This window comes from Chionomys nivalis, chromosome 15, assembly GCF_950005125.1.
Source record: "Chionomys nivalis chromosome 15, mChiNiv1.1, whole genome shotgun sequence".
NCBI lineage: Eukaryota > Metazoa > Chordata > Mammalia > Rodentia > Cricetidae > Chionomys > Chionomys nivalis.
Genome location: NC_080100.1, coordinates 55,652,930 through 55,675,891, shown reverse-complemented (window position 1 = coordinate 55,675,891; position 22,962 = coordinate 55,652,930). Strand labels below are relative to the sequence as shown.

General features: G+C 37.6%; 1 protein-coding gene across 3 annotated transcripts in view; it reads right to left on the bottom strand.

The window, feature by feature from the left end:
• Nucleotides 1-1,235: 1,235 nt before the first annotated feature.
• The window catches only part of Vcan (versican), a 98,618-nt gene continuing 76,891 nt past the window's right edge, over nucleotides 1,236-22,962 (bottom strand). For all 3 annotated transcript variants that reach the window (XM_057789528.1, XM_057789529.1, XM_057789530.1), the window contains 3 exons: nucleotides 8,973-9,117; nucleotides 3,463-3,645; nucleotides 1,236-3,321 (listed from right to left, as the gene is read on the bottom strand). In XM_057789528.1, coding sequence (XP_057645511.1) covers nucleotides 3,194-3,321; nucleotides 3,463-3,645; nucleotides 8,973-9,117 — 456 coding nt within the window. In that variant the 3' untranslated portion in view covers nucleotides 1,236-3,193. The remainder of the gene's footprint in view (nucleotides 3,322-3,462; nucleotides 3,646-8,972; nucleotides 9,118-22,962) is intronic.

Genomic DNA, 22,962 nt, shown 5'->3' with positions numbered 1-22,962 from the left:
AGCTCTGAAGCTTCTGCAATCCATTTTCTTTTGGCATATTTACTTCCAAATTTCTTGATTTTGATCCAGTGAGATCGCTCAGAGGGTGAGCATCCATCGAGCTTGATGACCTTGGTTTTACCACCAGGTCCCAAATGTTAGGGTCTCACAAATTTAGTTATTAGTACCTCGCTCACTTAGTAAAATAAGCCGTTGTAAACATAAGAAGTTGTGTTAAAGGAACAGCAGACTATATACTAATGTAACAGACTCAGAAAGAAAAGCAGATTTTGTTTCCCTTTCGTTTGTTTCGTTCATGTTATTTTCAGACAGGATCCACTCTGCAAGAATGCTGGCCTCCAACTCATCTCAATCCTCCTCTCTAGGCCTCCTAAATCCTGGGATTGGCATCAGGCCTGGTTTGAGAATCTCTTCTGTACTATGCAAGTCTAATTTCACATGTAGTTTTGTTATCCCAGGAGAAAGATCTTAAAATAATTTGACCAACTTTTGTTGTATGATATTGTCTTTAATGTGAGTATAGTTGATTATTTTCCATATTACCAAAAAAGGTACTGAGTAAATAGGCCCATGGACTGTAACCAATATAACAACTTTTATATGGGTACAGATGTCAAACTTATTCTCAGTTGAGTCTTCAGAGCCTATGACCATGCCTGGAATACAGGAAGTGCTTAACGAGAAGCAAAGGAATAAAACTTGAAGGACTCATTACGGATAGCTGGATGTATGAAAACATCATCTGGTAATTGGATATGGTCATCTAGTCTCTAAATTAAGGTTCTAGTTATAAAATAGTCAGGAACATAGCATTTTAAGTTTCTCTTGAATGTATTACACAGGTTCTGCAGATTATCTGTTTTCACTCCACACCATGAACTTTGGACAAAGAACTTCATCTCTCAATGCCCAGTTCTTCTTCCAAATGTAATGGTGGTCATCATCGGCCTGTTGTGAGACGATCCTTGTGGACACTTGTCTGGTTCACAAGAAAGTAGTCTCTAACTTGATCTGTCACTTTCTAATCAGTCTCTTTCATATCAGAGACCCATGCATAGTGGGGACATAAGGAAGGACACTGCTATCCTCTCTAGCTTAGTGGCTGCGGGTGTGTTGAGCCCTCTCTCTACTAAATATAAAATTAATTCATTTCATTTCCAAATGAAAAGTTTGGTGCGTATTAGGGTCTAAAGTTGGAAATAAACAGACAAGTCACAATATAGTAAAAGAAGGATTTTTAGGTTTCTTTGGTGAAACAAAAGCAGATATAAAAAGTTACAAAGGTTTCCATTCACAAAGAAGTCATTCACATTTTACACTATACATGTTATAAATACAGGGATTATGTGCATTGTAATGAAAAAGGAAAGAGTTCTAATAAGTCAACACAGTGATTTTTGTGCTCTGGGACACATAGGATGGGCTACGCTTGCTGCAGAGACCCGGGATTCTGCCTAAGACACCATGGATGCTCGTGAGCACAGTTATTCCTTCTAAGCCAAAGGCAGCTTCATGATAAACAATCAGCATAGGGCCACCCAAGCCTGCTCTTTTTCTATTCTTTTCATTTTTAAAAATTTACTTTGATCTCATGTGTAAAACATAAAATTTGTCCATATTTATGGCACACTCTATGATGGTTCAATGCTTGTATACATTATGTAATTTTAAAGTTTTGTTTCTGTTCACATTTTATTTGTAATTTTTCTTAGTTTCTAAATGAACTTTGTGAAAAAAAATGAAAAAGGCTTAAATGCCTTCTTTCTGCTAGGGCTTTTATCTTTGAACCTTAAAATAACTGGGTCATGATTCAGTGTCATCTTCAGTGACCACTATTCAAATGCAAGGGGAACATGGGGGTGGGAAGAAAGAAGCAAAATCTCCAACACATAACGCTCCACTTCACTGGAAGAAATGCCCACACTATTTCTACACTCCCACTCTTGCTTGGAATGGGCAAACACCACTTCCTGGAAGCTAAATGCTTTTCCATTCTCCGTAATAAACACTTGAAGCAATCTATTCGTCACATTATTGAATCAGGAACACGGCACCTATATCAGAAAGGTTTCGAACTGGGGAGAAAGTATAAAAGCTAACACTGAAACATTACTAGCATACTATACTGCTTTCAGGTCTTGGGGAAAATAACATCCAATAAATTAAATCCGTATGGCTTACTTCATTTATTTACGTGTGCTTCCCAGCTGCAGCATTCATACATGAACATTCAAAATTTTATAAAGGATTAAAATGGTTATATGTACAAAATGGAGGTTTTTTTTTTTTTTTTTTTTTTTTTTTGCACGACTGTTGTTGATTTAAGAACCCCCCACCCTCCACAACAAGGTATAAACCCTTGGTCTCTACATCCATTCCGAATGCCTTGATCAGCGTTAGTGTTAAGAAAGCCATTATAAAGAAAACCTGGTTGAGTTAATAATTAGCACTTTGACCCCTAAAAATGTTCCAGGTCATAGAAAAGTCCTCCATTCGAGCCCTTCTTGTAAATGAAGAAAAAGGAACGTGGCAAAACAGGGTCACACCCCGGAGCTCTGAGTTTCGCCAGTCTCTTATCCGCCGGGGATCAGCTCGGGCAAGCGTGGCTCCCATAGCTAACATAGGTGTTGGAGACCTGCAAGAATCTGTTTGCTGGTGGTCCAGGAAAGCCATCCTCAAACTTGCTGACAGTCAACGGGCAGACAAAACCATTCCCAGCCTAAACGAACTATAGCAAAGCAGCCAAACCAATGATGAAAGACCTAAAAAGCTCCGTAATCATCATTAAATATGCCTGAATTCAGTGTGATGTTTTATTTTATATACAGGATTAAAATCAACATTAAATCATCTTATTTACATGGCCATCGGGGTTGAAATCGCGTTTCTTTTTTAAATAGTACAGTAGGCTGGCATACAGGAAGTGGTCTTCACTAGCAGAAGAGAGAGAACTAAAGAAATTAGGCTGGGGTGGCTACTTTCTTCACTCATTTCCTCTCATTTTATTCGCTTTTTTTTTTTCTTTTAATTCCATGTTTCATTGAAAATACTTTAAGAGCACAGCAACCCCAAATGACCAGACGGCAGTCCCCAAGTCCAAACCAACTGCTAATACTTCTTGAGGTGCTAGGAAAGGCACGGAAAGTCGGGACTTTGGCTGAAGTGAGGAAGCACATGTTCGCCATTTTAAGGATCAGCGCCTCGATTCCTGCCGCCTCCGGCTCCAGCGATGCTCATGTTTTGACGTATTTATGGAATTGTCTTTTGCTGATGAGGAATTTTTAAAGTATTTCTTAGAATAAGTCCTTTGGTATGCAGATGCTACATGGAAGAAAACAAACAAAGAAAACACAACAGTATTACTTGCTCCATACCCTAAACTAACAGTACCACAGCTGTAAAATGTGGGCATCTAGAATCTGCTAAAGCACGGTTGTCCATTCTTTCTAAAGTACCACTTACGGTTCATGCAGGTTATTTTAGGCATAGCCCATCTCCCGTTTCCTAGACACCGGATAGTTGGAAGATGACGCTGAATGAAACCATCTTTGCAGTGGTATCTAACCAAGGAGTTGATTTCATAACGTGGTTTCATTTTTCCAAAGGTCTTGGCATTTTCTACAACAGGCGGCTGGCCGCAAGCAACTAAGAAAAGAAAGCAAATTGTGTTACTTCCAAGAAATCAATCAATCTATCTATCTATCTATCTATCTATCTATCTATCTATCTATCTATCTATCTATGTATATTTGTGTAAGCATCACAATCAATTGTGCTTCTGTATTTCCTCACTGCGACACTTCCAAATATCTGTCATACACCTTTGTGCAAAGGCATTAATACAGAATTTAAAATTTGAAGCAACATTAAATATTTAGCTTGAGACTCTGAATGTAGATTTTTTTTTCCATTACGTATTTTTATTCTTAGTAGCTACTTTGAGATCACAATGGCATGCATGGATGGGGACACAAATGTTTTAATTCTTGGTACAACTGAACACAATTGTCTATCCGGATGGGATAGAGAGTTCTGGACTAGTATGCCCTTTGGCTTCACTCTACAGAGCTTGTTCTAGAACAGAAATAGGAGAAGTGGTGCGTACTGATGAGTTTGTTTTTATGTTTAAATAGGATGTGTGCTTGTGTGAATGTAGATTTTTATTTTAGATCAGGTGATTTTGAGTTATATTTTCATTAAAATGCAGTATTATTAAGTGACCATATGTTTATCTATCCATCTACAAAGTCACTTTTCTAAAATACCTCCCGATTAAAAAGCACATGTCTGACAGCAGTAGGGAGCCTACTTATACTCTTTTTCTTATTATCTCACATTTTTTACCAATAATCTTGAGTTGAGGTGATGATACATTTGCAACAGCTAACTATCCTTCCCTGAAAGAAGAAGTATAATCTTTAACACCAATAATTTGAAATATAGAAATATACTTTTAAGTATAAAAAAATGTTATCTGGTCCCACCTCTTCTATACTAAAGTAGGAAATAGTGAACAGTGTTCTTGCCTTGAGTCTGTGTGTCTGTCTGTCTGTTGTTTGTTGTTTGAGACGGAATGTTATGTAGACCAGGCTGACCCTGAATTTACTGTCATTAAGGATAACATTGAATCCCTGATTGTTCTGCTTCTTCTCCCCACACATTGATACTACAAACAAGTGTTACTATGCATGGTCTATGAAGTTGTGGAGTAAACTTCAGTTTCTTGCACATTAAGCAAGCGCTCTCTTTGAGCTGCATCCCCAGTCCCTCAGGCCTCAGTTTCTCAATTAGCTTAAATACATAGTTAATTCTTATGAAAGGAAGTGAGAGGAAAGCTTAAAATACATTATCACTTTTTAATTCACAATGGAAACTTTAGCTATTAACAGATTAAACAATAAGAAGAAATGATAAGAAGTAGATGTTAAACATCTCACTATATGAAACTCCAAGAAGATGAGAAAATCACCTCAACTGAATATGTATTTATTCAGTTTTATTCATTCAGTTTTCATGAGTCCAATATCTTAACTACTCTTTAAAGATTTATTTATTCATTTATTTTATGTGCACCAGTGCTTTGCCTGTATCTTTGTCTGTGTGAGGGTGTTGGATCCCCTGGAACTGGAGTTAGAACAGTTCTGAGCTGCCATGTGGGTGCTGTGAATTGAACCATGGTCCTTTGGAAGAACAGCCTGTGATTTAACTGCTAAGTCATCTCTCCAGCCTCTACTTTAACTATTTTTAAACTGTTAAAACTATTATATTGTGCTATCTATTCCTAATAGAAATATAACATGTACAATTCTTCTTAAATAACATTTCTGACCCCAATTTAGCCATGTGCTAATAACATACATTGTGATGCCTTATGAAATAACATGACACTTTTGGGGGAAATTGATTATGAGAAATTGGGTGTTTATACTTCAAATCTGAATATATTAAAAGTTTATAATTACTAAATTTGTTTACATATTAAAAGGCAGTTTATGATCACATTGTTTTTCAATGACAAATTCATGTTTAATTTTAATATTTAGTTCTCCCAATTTACTTCTGCTTTATCCAACTTGCACCTGCACAGTGTATTTATTATAATATTAAAAGCTATATTAGGTCCTAGATAATGGCACAGATCAGGTAGAATGAGGTTACAGTGATAGAGAAGATTAAAACAGTCAGCTAGATAATTGATTGTATGTGATTCTGTACTCTATTAACAAATTAGAACCTGAATTTTTTTTTAATTTTTAGGAAAAGTTACGTGATTTCTTCAAAGTTATTTATATGTAAAAATTAATAAAAAGCTAAAATAATCCAATAGAATATGGTAGTGGCAAGGTTAAGAAAGTAGGCTGGAATTAGATTCAAGCATATAAGCTTGATATGTGACAGAAACAATATGGAAGAGTAGGAAAAAAGGCAGTCTTAAAACAAAAGGGATCTGGTACTCATATGGTGAAATATATTTGCTTCTGTACCTCCCGGAACACATGGAAAGTCAGATCTAGGTAGCTTCAACACGCAGACACAAATGCAAAGTTATAAAACATTCAGCAAACAATACCAATTATCTTTATGATTTTAGAGTTCATAAAGACTTTCTAAAGCACAGGAAAGTTGAAATAACAAAGACATTAAAAATTATGAGTTATCTTCATCAAAAAACCATATTATGAGAGAAAAGAACAACTACAAACTAGGAGAAGATATTTACAAACTATGTAAATATCAAGAGATTAGAAATAAGAATGCAATCAGAAGCCCTACAAATCAAAATAGAAAAAGAAAACCAATTTTTAAAAATAAGGAAAATGCCTGAATAAAAAAATTAACTAAAGGAGATCTAAAAATAATTAACAAATATATGAAAATATATTCAGCAAATTACCAAGAAAAGGTAAATTAAATCACAAATGATAACTTTTCATACCCACCAAACTGGCCCAAAATTTCCCAAATCCAAAAATATCAAATGTTGGAGAAGAAGTGAAGAGACAGGGCCTCTCACATATGGCTGGTGGGACTGTGAATTGCTACAAGTTTGGGATTTGCAAATCCAATTGCAATTTGACGTTTGCTAGTAAATCTGATGGTGCATAGATCTCATGAGTCATCATCTTCAGTCCTGGAAATGTGTCCTACAGAAACTCATGAAAGTCTACCAAAATCAAGTTTAGAAATATTCATTGAAACATTACTTATAACAGTAAAAGCACTGACTACAATGCAGATGTTCACTGGCAAGAGAACTAATAAATAAAATACAGTTGTATATAATGAACCATTTACACAGCAGAAGCAGAGAATATGTAACTACATACATCCATGTGCACAAATCTCAACAAGACAGAATAGTAAAAAAGCAAGAAATAGAATATATAAATATGATCCTCCTTATAGAAATTTCAAAAAACTGGAAACAAATAATCTGTTGTTCTGGAATATTACAGGAAAAAGCAAGAGAACCAAGTCATTATCTCTGCCAGGTATTTGGATGAGGAAATACCAAGAGGATGGTCCAAAGATGTATGGACAGCATGATGGAAAGATGCTCTTTTAAAAACATCACTTTCTATATATTAGGTATCTTTTCTTACCTTCAGTTAATAATTAGAAGAACTACTTGGGCAGGTAGGTTTAAAGGTACATGAAATATCTAAGCGATTACCTTTTTACAAAACTTGTAAACACTGACATTACAAAACTCTTCTGGAACTGTGAAAAAAGATTCTATTCTTCAGTGAAGTAAAGTTAGCATCTTTCAAAACTCATTCCCCATTGAGAAATTTTAAATGTATTTGTATTATGCACATGAATCTTTTTTGGCTCTAGAAATTCTCAACCTGGAGCAAACTTTCCTTTCTCTCTAAATTGTAACCACCCCAGAGAATATGGACTTATGTACAAGAATAAGGGTCTTATGGGTTGGCACAGCTAGGAGGGAGTATGGAGGCATGGGTAATACTGGCATGCAGTGCACAGGGGCCAGGAGGATGCTCAGTATTCTTGATGCACTCCACAGTCTGTCATCATAAAGAAAATACCCTGCTCAAGACGTCAACAGTCTTGCTGTTGTAAAACGGTAAGAGGACAAAGTAGCTTCGAAGACAGCATGTTGAGACCACAAATGCAAAACATGACTCTGGGACCATTTCGAGGTCACAGAAGACAAACATGACATTTGGATAAAGACAAACAGTTTATTAAAGACTCGTTATCCTGGAAAAAGAAAAACAGCAAATACTCGATTTGCTATTTTTACCAGTTCCATGCAGACGTGTTGAGGAAATGCACAGGCAGGAAAGCTTCTTACGGACGTAATGCATTGTGGGTAAGTTCTACCTTGGATGAGAGAACAGCAGAGTAGTCAATGAGAGCAGCTCTGAGCTTCCACTGAGACTAGAACTGTGTGTTCTTTCTTCTATTATAATTTGTTATAGGTGTTAAAGTCTTGCCTAGGGTGTTTATCCTGTGTGTGTATGTTCAAGTACGTCCATGTTCATGTGCATATGTGTGTGTGTGTGTATTCTGTACTTTTAAATCAAAGAAATCAAATGAGTTTTACATTTCGCATCCGTAGTTCTCACTCGTTCTTTAGCTGGGTCTTTTAGGAAGCAGACGTTTGCACTTTAAGATCACTATTACAATCAGTGTTGAAACTCCTCAATTTGCTTCAGGAAGGTGACTCTATGACTATACTCCGTGCTACAGATATTCAAACATATTCATCAATGAAAAAAACAAAATAAAGTTAAAGTTCAGCTTTCTCAGTAATTTGGTTTTCCCGGCTTAGCATTAACTAAGCAATTCTCATCCTGAAACTTCCCTTACAAATATCTTTAATGTTTATTGATGGTTGAAGGTACTCAGTTACAGGCATAGGGCTAATAGTTTTGTTGCATGGGTTATAAGTAGAAAATAAACCTCTAAAGGAATGCTTAAAAACTCAAATGCCCCTAAAGACCAAGCAGTTAGTAAAAACTGTGAACGTTTTGGTTGAAGAGTGTAGTGAATCTGAGCCTGCAGCCCACTCTGGGTTAAGTTTCTCAGTTCTGCATCCTCAACCCATGAAAAGTTTGATCATGAGCTAAGTGTACCGGATTCTCTTATAAAAACAAAATTGACTCCTCCATGACATATTCAACAGTTTGCCTGGCAATGTCTTCAGTATTTTCTTCACCAGAATAAAAATGTCTACAGGCTCTAGGCTCTAGGCCAGCAATTTCTTTCTTACAGATCCTACTGGGCAGGTTTCCTGTATAAATGTCACATTTTTATCTTAAGCACCTGAAATCTAAAGTGAGGATAGTACTGAAAACACGTGTTTTAATTCTATCAAGACAGCAAGACATCCTTGGGCAACAAGAAAGAACATGTCTAACTTGCACCTGCAAGGGTGAAACCCTTCGTCCCTGACATCTGCCAGTTGAGATGCAGATTTAGCACCCAGCAGCCACAGTCCTTACCTGTTCCCTTCTTGCAGGTGTAGGTGAGGTGGTAATTGCAGGGAACATCATTCCACTGGCCATTCTCATGCCAAATGATCACAACACAGTCTTCTCCCGCAGAAAAGAAGCTGTCTGGCTGGTTGGGTCTCCAGTTCTCATATTGCTGTAAACGTGGAGAGAGAAGATAAACACTCAATAATCAGAGGGTAACCTGACTACTTTAGTGCCTATCTGATTGGAATGGACTCAACAACTGCTGTGCAACCACAGAACTGAAATTATTTGCATTGTAAATACTTTCAAACCCGTATGGGAAATAAATATATCTCAAAGACTTTGTTTAACAATAAGCTAATAGTTTTTGGCAATGAAATGTCCTTGAAAATTTTTGGTCTAGTTAACCCAGATTCCTAAATAAGTGATCTGCCCTCAATTTAAGAAATTCCATCATTATCTGATTATTAAATGTAATAGACAAATTTTTCACAATCTCTCTCTTAGTTATGTTTTTTCTAAATTTTTGTATGCATATACAACCTTGTATAGTTGTAATTTGTAATGCAATTGAAATAAGTTTTACTTTATTTTATAACTATAAAATATGTTTTTCATTTAATGCAAATGCCTTTATCAAAATCCATTGTTTGAGTGTGCAAACTGAAGGTGTTTGCAGTTTGTTTGTGTTTATCTGATAAGCCTGTATTCAAGGTATTTTTTCAACATTCCAGAATCACTGTGCTTGTGTTTATTACTCTTATTTGGAAAAACAGTCAAGTTTTGTTTTCTGTCCTAATCTTTCACTAATAACATTTATCAAATTTATGCATTTAACTTGAGTGATATACTTTCAAAATGCATTAAATGATATGTTCCCTGTGCAAGGTGTTCAGATAGTTATATGAATGCTTTCTGCTTTCTTTGCATTTATGTTTGTAAAAATATCTGTTGCTGGTCTCTTTCTTTCTGTGCGCGCGCGCACACACACACACACACACACAAAGTACCTTTAGCCCTCTATCATGGTGTTACATACCATTTTATTTAGTGTCAATACTGGACAAAGACTTTTCCCAGATACTTGATACACATTACCTCTTTTAATAATTTGAGACAATTGATAACAATAGCCTCAGAACTCCTAGGGATAAGTTTCTTTCTTACCTTAAAATGTTGCCTACATGGCAATAAAAAACACAGTCTTTCCTTGCATCTACATACATGTCTACAGAAAGAGAGAGAGAGAAAGAGAGAGAGAGAGAGAGAGAAAGAGACAGAGAGACAAAGAGAGATAGAGAGATAGAGACAGAGAGAGAATGGTGAGGAAGTAGGGAGGAAGAAAAACAGAAACAGACAGAGATGACACCCAGCCCTCAAGAGGAGTAGGTCCTGGCTGTGTTCCCAGCTTGCCCTACAATATAGCAAAGTTTGAATTCCCCATCTTTGAAATGACCAGGTTGCCACCATTTCCCAGATTTTGACTGAAGTGGCACTTAAAGGATATGAGTTTTAGCCCATGGACGGGTATTTTTAAAAATTGAACTAATTACATATTTAATAAAAAATACAAATGGCATACCAGACCCATGATTTTGCCAGTATTCCAACAAAATTTACATTTCTCTTTAAACTTACTACATTTTTTTTAAAAAGGTACTATAAAGAAAAATGGGTCCATGATAAAAGTTATTTGTGGGTGATGCAAAACTGAAAGTGTAGATATTGTTGGAAAAGATGGGGTGCTGGGGAAATGGTTCAGTGGGCGGGGATGCTTCCTGCTAAGGCTAATGACCCGAGCTCAATTCTCAGGATACACATTAGAAAGAGAGAGCTGACTAAACATTGTTCTCTATCTTCCCAAAGCCTGCACAAGGGTGCATGAACACACACACTAAGAAATGGAAATAGGAGGTGGAAAGATGGCTCAGCAGAGGACCCAAGTTTAGTTCCCAGCAGCACATCAGGTAGCTCGCAGTCTCCGACAGTTCCAGCTCCAGCAGAGCTGCTGCTGGGAGCTGCTCCTGAGCACCGGTTCCCACCTGCACACGTTCAGAGACAAACATACTTACACATATACTTAATTTAAAATAACAAAATGAATATATTTTTAAAGATGCAAAGAAAAGCAATCTTCGTGACTGTCATACTATCATTAGAAGACATTTTCCTAGATTAGGGTTTTCTTAATATGAATGTGTTATGAGTTCTTTCCTATCTTTCTGGCTCAATTTGAGTATTGCTCCCTCCCCTGAAGCCCTGCTGAGCTTTACCTATGATGGTGTCTTATCATGTGTCTCAATAGCAAGACAAATTCATGTGGACATGGTAGGTAATGTGGGCTCGGATTTATGGGACAACTAAACAACTATCGCTGGAGACATATACATCTTTTAGCCTTTCCTTAAGTCCAATTTTAAATGCATCTTTGGTTTGAAGTTGAGCAAAGATTTTACTTAGCAGATGTAGTCAGAAAAAAATTGAAAAATAAAAACAAAAATTCTAAATTTAGAGTATATTACAAAATCTTTCTGTTTTCTTAATCTTACTAGTAGCTGTTTTTATTACCATAAACATGCATATTTCATGTTTTACTTTCAAATATTCATATTTTTGGTTTTGGATACTTACAATGCTTTTCATCAAATGTTTCTTTTTAGTTTTTAATCTTCAAAAATCAGTATTAGAGAATCTTTCAAGAAATATTTCTTTACTTATGAAATAATTTTGAGTATCAATAAACCCTATACTAAAAACACTGGAAGTTTCATTACTATGACAGAGAAAGACTATAATTCTTCTCCTCAAAAAAGAAAAATAATTTTGAGAACTTTAAAAAATGATAAGCAGCTGAGAAAGCAATTGGTAAGTAGAATGACCCGGAACTAGAAGACCTGCCTGTCTTTCCATCTCTTTGCTTAGCTTTACTTGCGTCTCTTCCTCATGCCAGTCAACAAGAGGAGATGAGCTTCCTGCCATGTGAAAAAATTTTGAAGGTTGATAGAACTGTGTGGAGCATGGGAGCTAAATGAACCTGTTTCCTCACCCCACCAAACAACAAAAATTAACTCTTAGTTCTCTGGGGTAACGTACTTCAGGATTGAGAGAAATGTAAATGCTGTCCTAGTAACTTGAATCCTGCCATAAAGACATCCTATAGGGCCCTGGAAAGGTGCTTAGGAGACCACACTCTCTAAAGCACTAGGACTGGTGGGTTTCCTGGCAACCAGGAACTGACACTGGCTCTGAGAGGATTTTTAAGTTTCCCTTTTCCTGTACTTTGCTTATTTCCCCCCCACTTCCTTTTTCACCTCTCACCTTCCATCACCAAGTCTTTTCGGTTTAACATTCTACTTTGATGTGGGATTTCCCTTGATTACCATTGATAAATAAAGGAATTGCTTTGAGCCTATAACAGAGCTAGGTGGTGAAAACCAAGCTGAATGCTGGGAGAAAGAAGGGCGAAGTCAGAGAGAAGTCATGTAGCCCTGCCGGAGCCAGACAGAACTTTACCTGGTAAGCAACTACCACACGGCGATACACAGATTGATAGAAATGGGTTAAATTAAGGTGTAAGAGTTAGCCAAGAAGAAGGTAGAGCTAATGGGTCAAGCAGTGATTTAATTAATACAGTTTCTGTGTGATTATTTCCAGGCTAAGTGGCTGGGAACAAAACAAGCAGCCTTCCTCACTACACCACTTTCATAAGCAACAAAGGAGAAGTAGGAAATTCATGTTCCTTGTGATGCTGATGAGTCATTAAGTGGGGCTTTTGAAATGTATGAATCAATATAGGACAGAAAACTTGCTAGATTCAGAGGTCAGACTGTGGCAAAGCAGTAGTTTTGGACACGAGGGAACATTCTCTCATGAACACATGGCAGCTATGGCTTCCTGCAAAATAGTTGGACAAGATCAAGCCCACAACATTCCAGCATAGACAGTGGGAGGCACAGGAGGTGCCATCTCTGCTGAGGCGGTATTGACAGCTGTTGACTGTTCAGTGGAGGGGACTATGGACTAGTAGATGGCCCCTCACCCATGTGTACATGGTCAGTACTGCCTGGCCTCAGCGGGTGTGAGTGACGTTGTATAGTCCCTCCTTAATCATCTTTCCCATGCTGCTCATCCCCAGAAGTTTCTACCTGACAGTCACCACTCTCAAACTTCCTTCATAACTGATCCATTTGTTACCTTTCTTCTATGAAGTAAAATATATGTTCAGTGAGAACTTGTTTATTGGCTTATTTTCTTTTCTACTTCATCTTTAGTGTTTAGAGCTATATATGAAATGTGGTTTAAGCAGTGTGATATTTAGAAATAATGAACTATAGTGAACCTTTCTTAATAACCCAATTCATTATCCTCCTCAAAGAATTCCCTTGCTGACAGCAAAGAATAGGGGAGACTGCAGCTATAATTTAGATGGTAGAAATAAGCTTTCTGTAAATGCTTGGCACTCTATATCAGGAACCTCAAAAGGTTCCTGCCCTTGGATTCAAAATTCTGCTCATTATAGTCTATTCTAAAAAATAACCAAAGATAAGAACAACATTTATGATAAATATTCTTTATAGGAAAGTTAAATGGAAACCATTATATAGGAAGATCATATTTTGGTGTGGACAGAAAAATGGAAAGTTATATAATCACAAAATAAATTATTCTTGAAGACTATTCAAAGAAATGAGAATACAAATTTAGAGATATGATAATGCCAGACTCACACATCATTTCAGATGCCATTTCATGTGTCTATAATACCAAAACAAAATCCAGAAAAATGTCATAACGAGTACTATGACACCAAGAGTATTTTACATATTTTCTAAGTTTTACAGAATAAGAACAGTTATGTTTCTAACCAGTGAAAGTAAATGTTATAAAATTACCTACGCATTTATCTAAAGTAGTCACAGATACTCTAACTACGCTGGTTTAAGCTAACCTCAGCAGATGCCACTGCACGCTCCCAAAGACACTGGACAGTTTTGTACTCTTTAGCTGACATTTCCTACTGGTCTGAACAACACCTGTGCCATTTTCACAGTGAAATTAATTTGCGTTCTATGCCAGTGAGCTGTCTCTTGATGCTTAAATTGACAAATGATATTGCAGTCTTTGCGGAGAATTGAATCTGGCACCTAACAATGTTTCCAAACGTGTGCTTTTGGTGTTGGCCGGCAGAGCTCTGGCTAAATTGTGTATGTGTATAAGAATGTCTAATGCCTACAGGCGTGTCACACTGCTGCCTCCCGGTAACTCAGTTCTGCCATTTACCTTAGCTAAGATGTTTCAGATTTGTTCCTGTTATTGCCTAATTGACTCAGCCAAGGAAGCCCACCCAGATTGCTGCTTCCTCCTTAATTGTTTTATAGGCTTACTTAACTTTTATGGCAAATGAATATAATAAATAAATAAATAAATAAATAAATAAATAAATAACTGTAGATTCAAAATAACATTAGATATTAGGAAGAAGTCGCTTCTGAGGAAATCAATCCAATTACAATAATGTAAACTCTCATCTTCACTATCTCTAGCAACAAAATAAGGATTCTTCAAACAAATAAAGAAAAATTCACCCCTTGAAATCCTTTCCTTCACTACTAGTTATGAACAAGCATCTTGGGTGTTGGCATTTGCTTGGATTTTTGGATTTTGTTTTGTTGTTGTTGTTGTTGCTTTCAAGACAGGGTTTCTCTGTAACTTTGAAGCCTGTCCTGGAACTAACTCTTGTAGGCCAGAGATCCGCCTGCCTCTGCCTCCCATGTGCTTGGATTAAAGGCGTGCACCACCACTGCCTGGCTCTTCTATTTTTAATAAGCTTTCTAGGTAGTCCAGACCAGCTTCAGACTTGATTTATAGTCTTGGATGATCTCTTATGAACTGACCTGACTGAGACCACTGGGTTGAGAAAATTCTCTTCAAAATGTTTGACAAGAATAAGTCCTGGCCATATGTCTACATAGTTATGCCTCTGAGACTTGGGTTTCTCACCACAAACCTTGAAGTCACGTTCCCTTGAGAGAGAATGCTAAAATTATTTTGCTCTTTCATTCTTCTCTGATGGCAAGAAAAAACTATGACCTAAAACTCAAAGGACTGAAGTAGAGGAATGCCAACTCAGATGTAAATTTTCTTCTGTTTTATTAAAAGATAATTATTTGACCCACTATGAAATTGCTTAATGCTTTGTATCATATGACAAAATTACTCTGGGAGTTCCAGTTAAATAGCTTGCTCTCCATACCTGCAAAACAAGTTCTCAAATGACAAGCATTGCAATTAAATTAAGTTCGGTCACTTTTCAGCTACTCCTCCAACCGAATTCAAATGTATCACCTGCCAAAATAATAAAATGGCAAAAAAAAAAAAAAACCTTGGATAAACTCCAGCCGCTAATAAGTATGGTTCTAGTGTACAGAACTTGTCTCCATATACAGAAAAGCTGTTTCAAACCAACCCTAAGAAAATCTCAGAGTAGACTGAAGTTATTCAGCTAAGGCTACCAAATCATAAATGCTTAGTTATTTGTTACAAATAGTCTTTATTGTTAAAATTATCGTGCAGGTTCTCTGAAGCCCAAGTGACCACTGAGGCTGGCAGCATCCTAGCCAGATTACAGATCGCAAAGCAACTGAAAGGGCTTTCCCTCGAATGTGTGCAGCTACTTTCTCTCATCTGAAGTGGAATCGTCTTTGAGAAGTTTTTAGTAATGTACTACCAGGAGAATCTCTGATTATATGGAGCCTAGCAATTCAAAATACCCACTCATACAGAGTAGGTGATGTTTTATCTTTTAAAAGATGTAACACAGGACTGTAGTCAATGATACCAAAATCTAGGCAAGTAATCAACATTCCAAGGACGAACAAACACACTGATATGATATGTTGTGCCTAGTTTATCTTTCCATATGCAGTAATGCATAACTGCCTTTCTACAAAAGGTTATTTTTTTTCAAAAGGTTATTAAACCCTTTTTTTTCTAGCTCTATGTAAGAGTTAGAAATCAAGGTGTTTCCTCCAGTCCTTAAAACGAGTGGGGGGGAGTAGGCTTGGGTTCAGCTTTAATACCGCTTTCATTGTAAAAAAAGAAAAGAAGGTTTTCAGGCATTAGCTGCTGTTGCAGTGATTGACATTTGGATTAGTCTTTAATTGACACAAAGAAAGGCCAATTAAAATCTTAGGAGGAGTGTGAACATCCAGGTAGCAAGGACCACAGACAGGTGTAAGAAAATGCCTTAAACATAAACGAATTCACTCTTTTCCCCATGCACCACACCAAAATACTATTTGGGTTTTTCTTTTTCTTTTGTTTTTGTCTACACTGAGATTTTTGAAAGAAATCTTGAGAGAAGAAGTAGGAGAAGGTGGAGTAGGAAGAGGAAGAGGAGAAGGGGGTAGTGTCTGGGAGGAGTTGGAGAGAGAATGGATCTGATCTAAATACACTACCTCCGTGTATGAAATTACCAAAATGATATAATAATACTTTTAAGAAAACTGAGAAGAGTGGGGGTGAATATGATCCATATAAAGTTCTCAAAGCATTAGTAATGTGGCAATAAGTAGTCTAAAATTCTATCTTAAAAAGATCAAAACCCTTAGGATACAAGGTAAAGAAATTCATAGAATACTAAAATGTTTAGTAAGGAACTAGAGATAGCTCAGTGTTTAAGGGCACTTGTTGTAGATGACCCAGGTTTGGTTCCCGGCACCCACATGGTAAACTAGGGAATCAAAAACCATCTTCTGTCATTCTCTTCTGGACTCTGCAGGCACCAGGCACACAGATGGTTCACATACATATACAAAGACAAAACATTAATATACATAAAGATAAATCTGAAAGAAGACTTTTAAAAATTCCTCATTTAAATCTCTTTTATCATCATCTTAAAACTAAGACATTTTGGGCTGGAGAGATGGCTCAGAGCTTAAGAGCACTGGTTGCTCTTCCATAGGTCCTGAGTTTAATTGTCAGCAACTACATGGTGGGCTCACAGACATCTATAGCTAGCGGGATCTGATGCCCTCTTCTGGAATAAAGGTGTACATACAGATAGAGCACGCATACATAAAATATATAAACGAAACTTAAAAACAAGCAAACAGACAAAAATCTAAAAACTTTTCAGATATTTGAGCCCCATTCCAGGAGAAGGAACCCACACTTCACACTGCTTAAAGGGCCAAGAAGCAGAAGCTGGACAGTCCAGAGACCTAGGAGAGAACCAAACACGGCTGGCGAGAGAGAGAGAGAGAGAGAGAGAGAGAGAGAGAGAGAGAGAGACAGACAGACAGACAGACAGACAGACAGACAGACAGACATGTCAAGGAAATGATTCCTAGGGATATTTTTCTAAACTCCTTGGATACCTGAGCCTAGCCCTTTTCTTCATCCAGACACTGGTAGAACTCTCAGTCAGCCATTACACAGAGCTCACAGAGACCAAGATGACAATCAGGCAGCCTGCCTGGGTCTAAGCTAGGTCCTCTGCATGTATGTTATGATTGTGTAGCTTGGTGTTCTTGTGAGATTCCTAACAGTGTGAGTGGGGGTGACTCTGACCCTCTTGCCTGCTTCTGGGACCCTATTCCTCCTACTGGGTGGCCTCATCTGGCCTTGATATGAGGGGATGTGCCTAGTCTTATTGAAACATGATGCACCATATTGGGTGGGTATTCCTGGGAGGCCTGCTCTTTTCTGAAAGGAACTAAGGAAGGAGTGGATCTGCGGAGAGAGGGATTGGGGGAGGAAGGGACTTAGAGAAGCAGAGGGGGCATCTGCAGTGGGGATGTAATAGATGAGAGAAGAATAAATAAAACCTTAAAAAAATTGAGCAGTAGCTAGTCCCCCTCCCAATTCTTTTCACTTGACCGTATTTAATTTGGTCAAATAACCACAGAGAAAATCAATGAGCACCGATTTTCTTAATGAATCTCTCTTTAGAGACTGTGGGAGTCTTTTCTTCTGCTGGCTCCTAGTTAGTACAATGTGAAAAACAAAAGGAAACAGTTGTCATAGACTCTAAATAATGCGTTACTATTATTATTTTATTAAATTTCATCTGCATGTGAGCCGCAGCTTTGAGGTGTACACACACAGAATCACATACTCACACACACACACACATGCACAAGGGTCTATCCATATAGACCTAGTAATAATTATCGGCACCTAGAAGGTGTAGGAAGAATTCGAGGATGTCCTTATGCATACAGACTTGTGTAGCAGATGAATCTCTGCTGATAGGTACTAGAAGAAACTCAGGATGACCAGATTAGTAGACAGAAAGATTCCCTGCGAGACGGGAAGTTGGAGCTGTCTATTGTCCAGAAAGCGAATGGAACACTGGGTAAATGCTGGCTGCCCATTAGGGCCAGAAGAAATCTGTGCTGTGGGGTATCTCAGCTGTCACTGTCACTTTAAACCCTCAATCTGTGACTGCAAGGACCCTACTATATGCAAGGACCCTCTGCATCCACTCAAATATTTAGTTATAAGTCCTCAGCTTAGATGCCATTGTATTTTATACTTGAAAATTCACTGTCCTTTGGATTTCCTAATGTAATTAAAGACTATATTTTAGAACTCTTTCCATGGTGCTAAAAACATTTAATATCATCCACAACCTGTTAGTAGAAGCAATCGTGACAACTTTCCAGACATGATTTGGAGGAGGCAATTTACTAAACTTCCAACTATAATTTGGATTTATTTTCCTTGATAAATCCATTCATTGCTCTCCACTTATCCTTGTGCTCCAAACACAAATAAATGAATTCACAGGGGGAATAAAGGTTTCATACTAAACCACAGAAGTCCTCTTAGGTTACCTCTCAGGAAAAGAAACCAAGGAAGCTATTCTATTGGTTTCTATCTCTATGTTTAGAGTGAAAGTTCAGGGAAGAGCAGAGCTAATGTTAGCCTTATCTACCAGGACTTTCTCAAGCACATGACTACTTGGTAGCTTCCTGTTGTACTTGAAAATTATCTCATTTTTCATTTAGCTATAGGCTTACCACACTATACATGTCAAGGCTATAGAAACCTAAACATTCCTGCTTGCTCTAGTGGTGTTCAGTTTGAAACAGAAAACACAATGTGACCACTAGGTGGTGACATAGACCGCTCATTGTGGTCATAACTTTTTGTCAGCATTTAGAATCACAATTATTAACTCCAAATGGAGAAAAAAAAAACTTAAGGGTTTACCTGTGGCATGTCCTGCCAATCTTGAGAAAGACTTCAAAACAAGACAAAGCTGGGATAAACAGTAACTTCTAATATCAACCTGTTCTGTTATTGACTGTTAAATCTGTCATAAGAACTTTCTGCCAATGCACCTCCAAAAACTTGTTTCTCTATGTTCCTATTAATAGTATCTGATGATTTACTTGATTTACATCAATAGTAAAATTTCATCAGAAGTAAAGTCACGTCTAGAGTATCCACCAAACATCTTTATAAGCAGGACCAATAAATAATTAGCACCAACGCACAAAAATGAAACAACTGCTGTGTGAATCTGAAAACTTATGTTCTGAGTATATCATAACTGTAATACAAGCTGAATTCTCTGTACAAACTTCATTTATCACCAGTTTCCATTTTACTACTACTGAACTCCGAGAACTACAAACAAAAACCAAATACAGCCTATGCCACCAAGGACAAGCAGACTGTTGCCAAAGAATACAAGCAAATTCTATATATATAACACTTTTTAAGATAGGTACCTACATATAGCACACACACGCACACACTTGCACAATCGTGCACACATACTGATAAGTAGCTTTTCACTAGGTAACCTCTAGAGTCAGCATGTGTGCGTGCGCACACACACACATACACAGAGTCACGCATAGGCACACACACTGATAAATAGTTAGCTTTTCACTAGGGAACCTCTGAGTCAGCATGCGCGCACACACACACACACACACACACACACACGCACAATGAGTCACGCACTGTCCTGCACATGTACACACATTGATAAGTAGTTAGCTTTTCACTAAGTAACCTCTAGAGTGAGCTTCAGTCTTTCCCAACACAGGGCAAATGGTTATCTGAGGGAAAGGCTCTGGGACCACTTATTACAAAAATCAAAACATTTGGTCCCTTTCAAACGCCTTCCCTCCTGGATAGCTGGTACACAATAGGCATTTGTTCGTAGTCTGCAGGGGTCATATTTAACTGTTCTACTTGAAGGAGGCAAGTGCCTTTCCTGCAAGGTAGGTATACCCTCTTTTGATCCCTGCAAGCTGGTCTGGGTCATGATTTATTTATGTTTTACGGGAGGTTATGGTTTTTCTGTTATCATTTAGTTGAACCCACAATTGGAAAAGAAAAGAGCAGCTTTGTTTCAGAGGAGAAAGAGGCGTTTGTTTGGGTGTCGCTACGCACTGTAAGCCTGCAGTTGGATTCTACCAAACTGAGCATGCTGAAGGGAAGGAAAATTAACTTGGGGTCTCCAGATAGCTGTTAAAGTGGCAATGTGCCCATTATTTTCCTAGCTGGCAAAGTTCTGTGCAGGAGAGACAATCTGGCCACTCTTGAGTAAGGCACTAATCTTGGGAAATGTGTGAGCTCACTGCCTGACAAAGCAGTAATTATCAACAGCATTTCCAGAGGGATGTGAGTTCCGCCCACTGTGAGACCACTGTGAGACAGGGGCCCCAGGCAGAGCCCCACGGAGCAATGTGCACTTAATCCATGCAAAGCACGGTGCCAGTAGGCTCCCGCATGAGCTTGTTTGCACAAGTCGTCAGTCATGAGATGCTAAGGAAGCAAAGGCTGGAGAAAGTGCCAAACCCATTCAACCTCTTTCCCTTTGCTTTTTCCATGGTTGCGCACTGCCTTAAACTAATTAGCAGCTAAATTTAAACATGTGCATGTGGTTCTAAAGTTTCCTGTAGTGCTGGAAAAGGGACCCCCGCATTCATTAAGTTTTCTTCACTTGCCGGACAGACTGGCCAATTACAAGGTGATTTTCCCGTGGTGGCAAACATTGTCTTAGGCAATTCAAACCCATCCTTAGACATCCGAGCAGCACGAACAAAAGGTATGGGCATGAGTTTTAAGTTCTGAAGCTACATCATGACTCATAGTATCCTGCATGTAAGTTCAGAAGAAACATCTGTTGATTCAAATCAAATTAAACCACAACAGAAGTAAAAATTTTCATTAGCAATGTAGTGGGCTTTGGTAGAAAGAAATCTACAGTCTTCTACCCATGAGTCATATGTTAAAGGCTGAAGAAAGGGCATATGCTTTTCTTGGCTTTGAATTTAATATAATGAAGCCTGCAAAGTTCAACATAATTAAATTAATACTGACACGCAGTGCGACTTGCTCACAAAGATGTGGTATTTGGCTGGGAGCTAAAACCACATCACAGATAAAACATGCACAAATATCTTTTAAAGAAGGCCTTCTAAGACTTCCCAGGTGAAAACGTCAAACTTAGCAATTCTTTGGTGGGAGAACAGAATTTTAAAAATATTTTTATATTTAATTGACACACAGTAATACATGTTTTAGCATACAATGTGGTGTTTCAATACACTGAAGCGACATGAAAAAAATCACATTAGAGTAACTGATCATCTCAAACACTTATCATGTCTTTGTGTGAAAACTCAAAATTCTCTCTACCTGTTATTTTCAAAAAATGTTGTTTTAAAAACATATATTATTTTAAAAATATACACACATACATGCATACATACACGCACATACATCCATACACACACATAATACACACACAGATATATATATATATATATATATATATATATAGAGAGAGAGAGAGAGAGAGAGAGAGAGAGAGAGAGAGTCTTTATTTTCAATCATTTTCTGCCAAATCATATCCAACCCTTTCTTGTGGGTAGAAATCTATGAACAAGTCCAGCAAACACCTCTGAGTGAGTTAGTACTCTCTTTTGCTGCCCGAGACACACAGGAGATGAAGGACAGCCTCTGGTGTCTGTGAAAGGAGAGCAGTGACGCATTGCTGCAGAAAAAAAGAGCAAGGGTTTATTGTCTGTGATTTCTTCCTGCTTTTCTCTGTCCTTTAGAATGTTTCTCTCAGTTATAGTCTGTTTTGTACTATTCCCATTCATTTCAAAGCTTTCTTTTCCTTACAATCCACTGTTTGACTATTTTATGAAAAAAAGGAAAAGGATCTCTGGATGTAAGGGCAAACCCACACCAATGTGGCTTTTTCTAATAATAGGCTGGAGAAGAAGGGGTCCTGAACTCCTGGTTGTGCAAGCTTGACATTGCTAAATCACAATTACTAAAATGGGGAGGGGGATTCAGTAATCACTCAGAAATACTTTAAGTGGATTTTTCATAAAAACAGCAATTCAAATTAATTACACTGTTAATTAACCTATTTTAGTCTACAACACAGCTATCAAATGCAAGCTGAGATGGTTGGGATTAGAAATATAACATTTCTAGCCCTATGATTCAATAAATTATTTAGTACTTACTGGATAGACCAAGAAACATAGCAACAGCCCTAAACAGGGCAACTCCATCAAATTGCTCTACTCAGAGTCCAGTGCACCCCACAGAAGACAGAGAAAGGGTATAGGGGTCAGAGGGGATGGAGGACCCCCCAAAAACCCCAAAACTTTATAAATAAACATGATCAGGACACATATGAACTCGGAGACTGTGCACTGTACGCACAGAGACTACATGGTTCTTCACCAGATAGGGACCGAGAACTAAAAGAAGTGGACACATGTCTGCATCCCTAACCTAGAAACATCTGCAGTGCAAAACTACTTGCAAGAAACAATGTGAAACCTGAAATGTGTTAAGAAAAATAATAATGAAAGCATAGATCACAAGAGAAGGCTGGCTATTCAGAACAATACTTTGTGAAAGCTATTGGGCAAATATCCCAAAATAAATAATGCAAATATTCTCCAACTATAACATAAACAAGAATTTGGCTTTTTATCACTATTATCAACATTTTATTAGA